Source organism: Octodon degus, unplaced genomic scaffold, assembly GCF_000260255.1.
Source record: "Octodon degus isolate 3935 unplaced genomic scaffold, OctDeg1.0 scaffold00153, whole genome shotgun sequence".
NCBI lineage: Eukaryota > Metazoa > Chordata > Mammalia > Rodentia > Octodontidae > Octodon > Octodon degus.
This window is the reverse complement of record NW_004524729.1, coordinates 1,220,624-1,221,416: the sequence shown is the minus strand read 5'-3', so window position 1 is coordinate 1,221,416 and position 793 is coordinate 1,220,624. Positions and strand designations below refer to the sequence as shown.

At 50.7% G+C, this 793-nt stretch overlaps 1 protein-coding gene across 1 annotated transcript in view; it reads left to right on the top strand.

Moving 5' to 3' along the window:
• Nucleotides 1-401, top strand: part of LOC111812943 (EF-hand calcium-binding domain-containing protein 6-like) — a 45,366-nt gene extending 44,965 nt beyond the window's left edge. The window contains exon 6 of the mRNA XM_023702529.1: nucleotides 320-401. Within this exon, the coding sequence (XP_023558297.1) occupies nucleotides 320-401 (82 nt within the window). The remainder of the gene's footprint in view (nucleotides 1-319) is intronic.
• The last annotated feature ends 392 nt before the right edge of the window (nucleotides 402-793 follow it).

Here is a 793-nt window from a genome sequence, read left to right as displayed (position 1 = left end):
GTATATGTATATATATATATGGTTCTGTCCACAGTGGTCCATCCATGTTATAAAAATAATTTAATTTTCTGTCCTAGTTTTAGAGATTACATTGGGCTCCCTGTTCTCTCATGGACATTTGTTTTTAACTTATTCTTAAAATTTAGATGATGACTGTTGAGAACTCAGGACTAATTACATCATCCCCTGCTGATGATTCTACCCAAGATGCCTGGTCTGAGAAAACTGAATTAGCGAATGCCCCGCACCAGGTGGCCTGAGGGTCGCCTGCCCCCGGGCTGTGCCAGTGTCCCTCTCCCATTTCCCTCCCAACTTCCAGGAGAAAGCAGTGGCATGGGAACACCCAGCCTTGTGGAGACAGCACCCTCAGCCCCTCCACCTTTGCCTCAGAGCATCCCTGAAGTCATCCATAACCCACATTCCATGTGGAGGCTGGATCCTTTTAATTTACTAGGATGGCCGGCGTGTACATGGGGCCATATGCAGCAGCCTATGCAGGCTGTTAGTGATGTAAGCGATCACCAGAAAGACCTCTGTGCAAGTATGCACAGCAGCTCAGTTCATAATCAGCCCGACCTGGAAACCACCCTAGTGCGGCTCCCCAGGTGGCGAGAGGACGCAGAGTGATCTGGCCATGACAGGCGGGAACTTTCTGCAAAGAGAGGCGGATGCGGCGTGGATCACGAGACTGTATGCTGAGCCAAGGAAGCCAGTCTCAAAGGCTGCAACTGGGAGGTGCTGTTGGGGCGCATTGCAGGAAAGGCCCAACAGTAAGGATGCAGGACGTTGGATC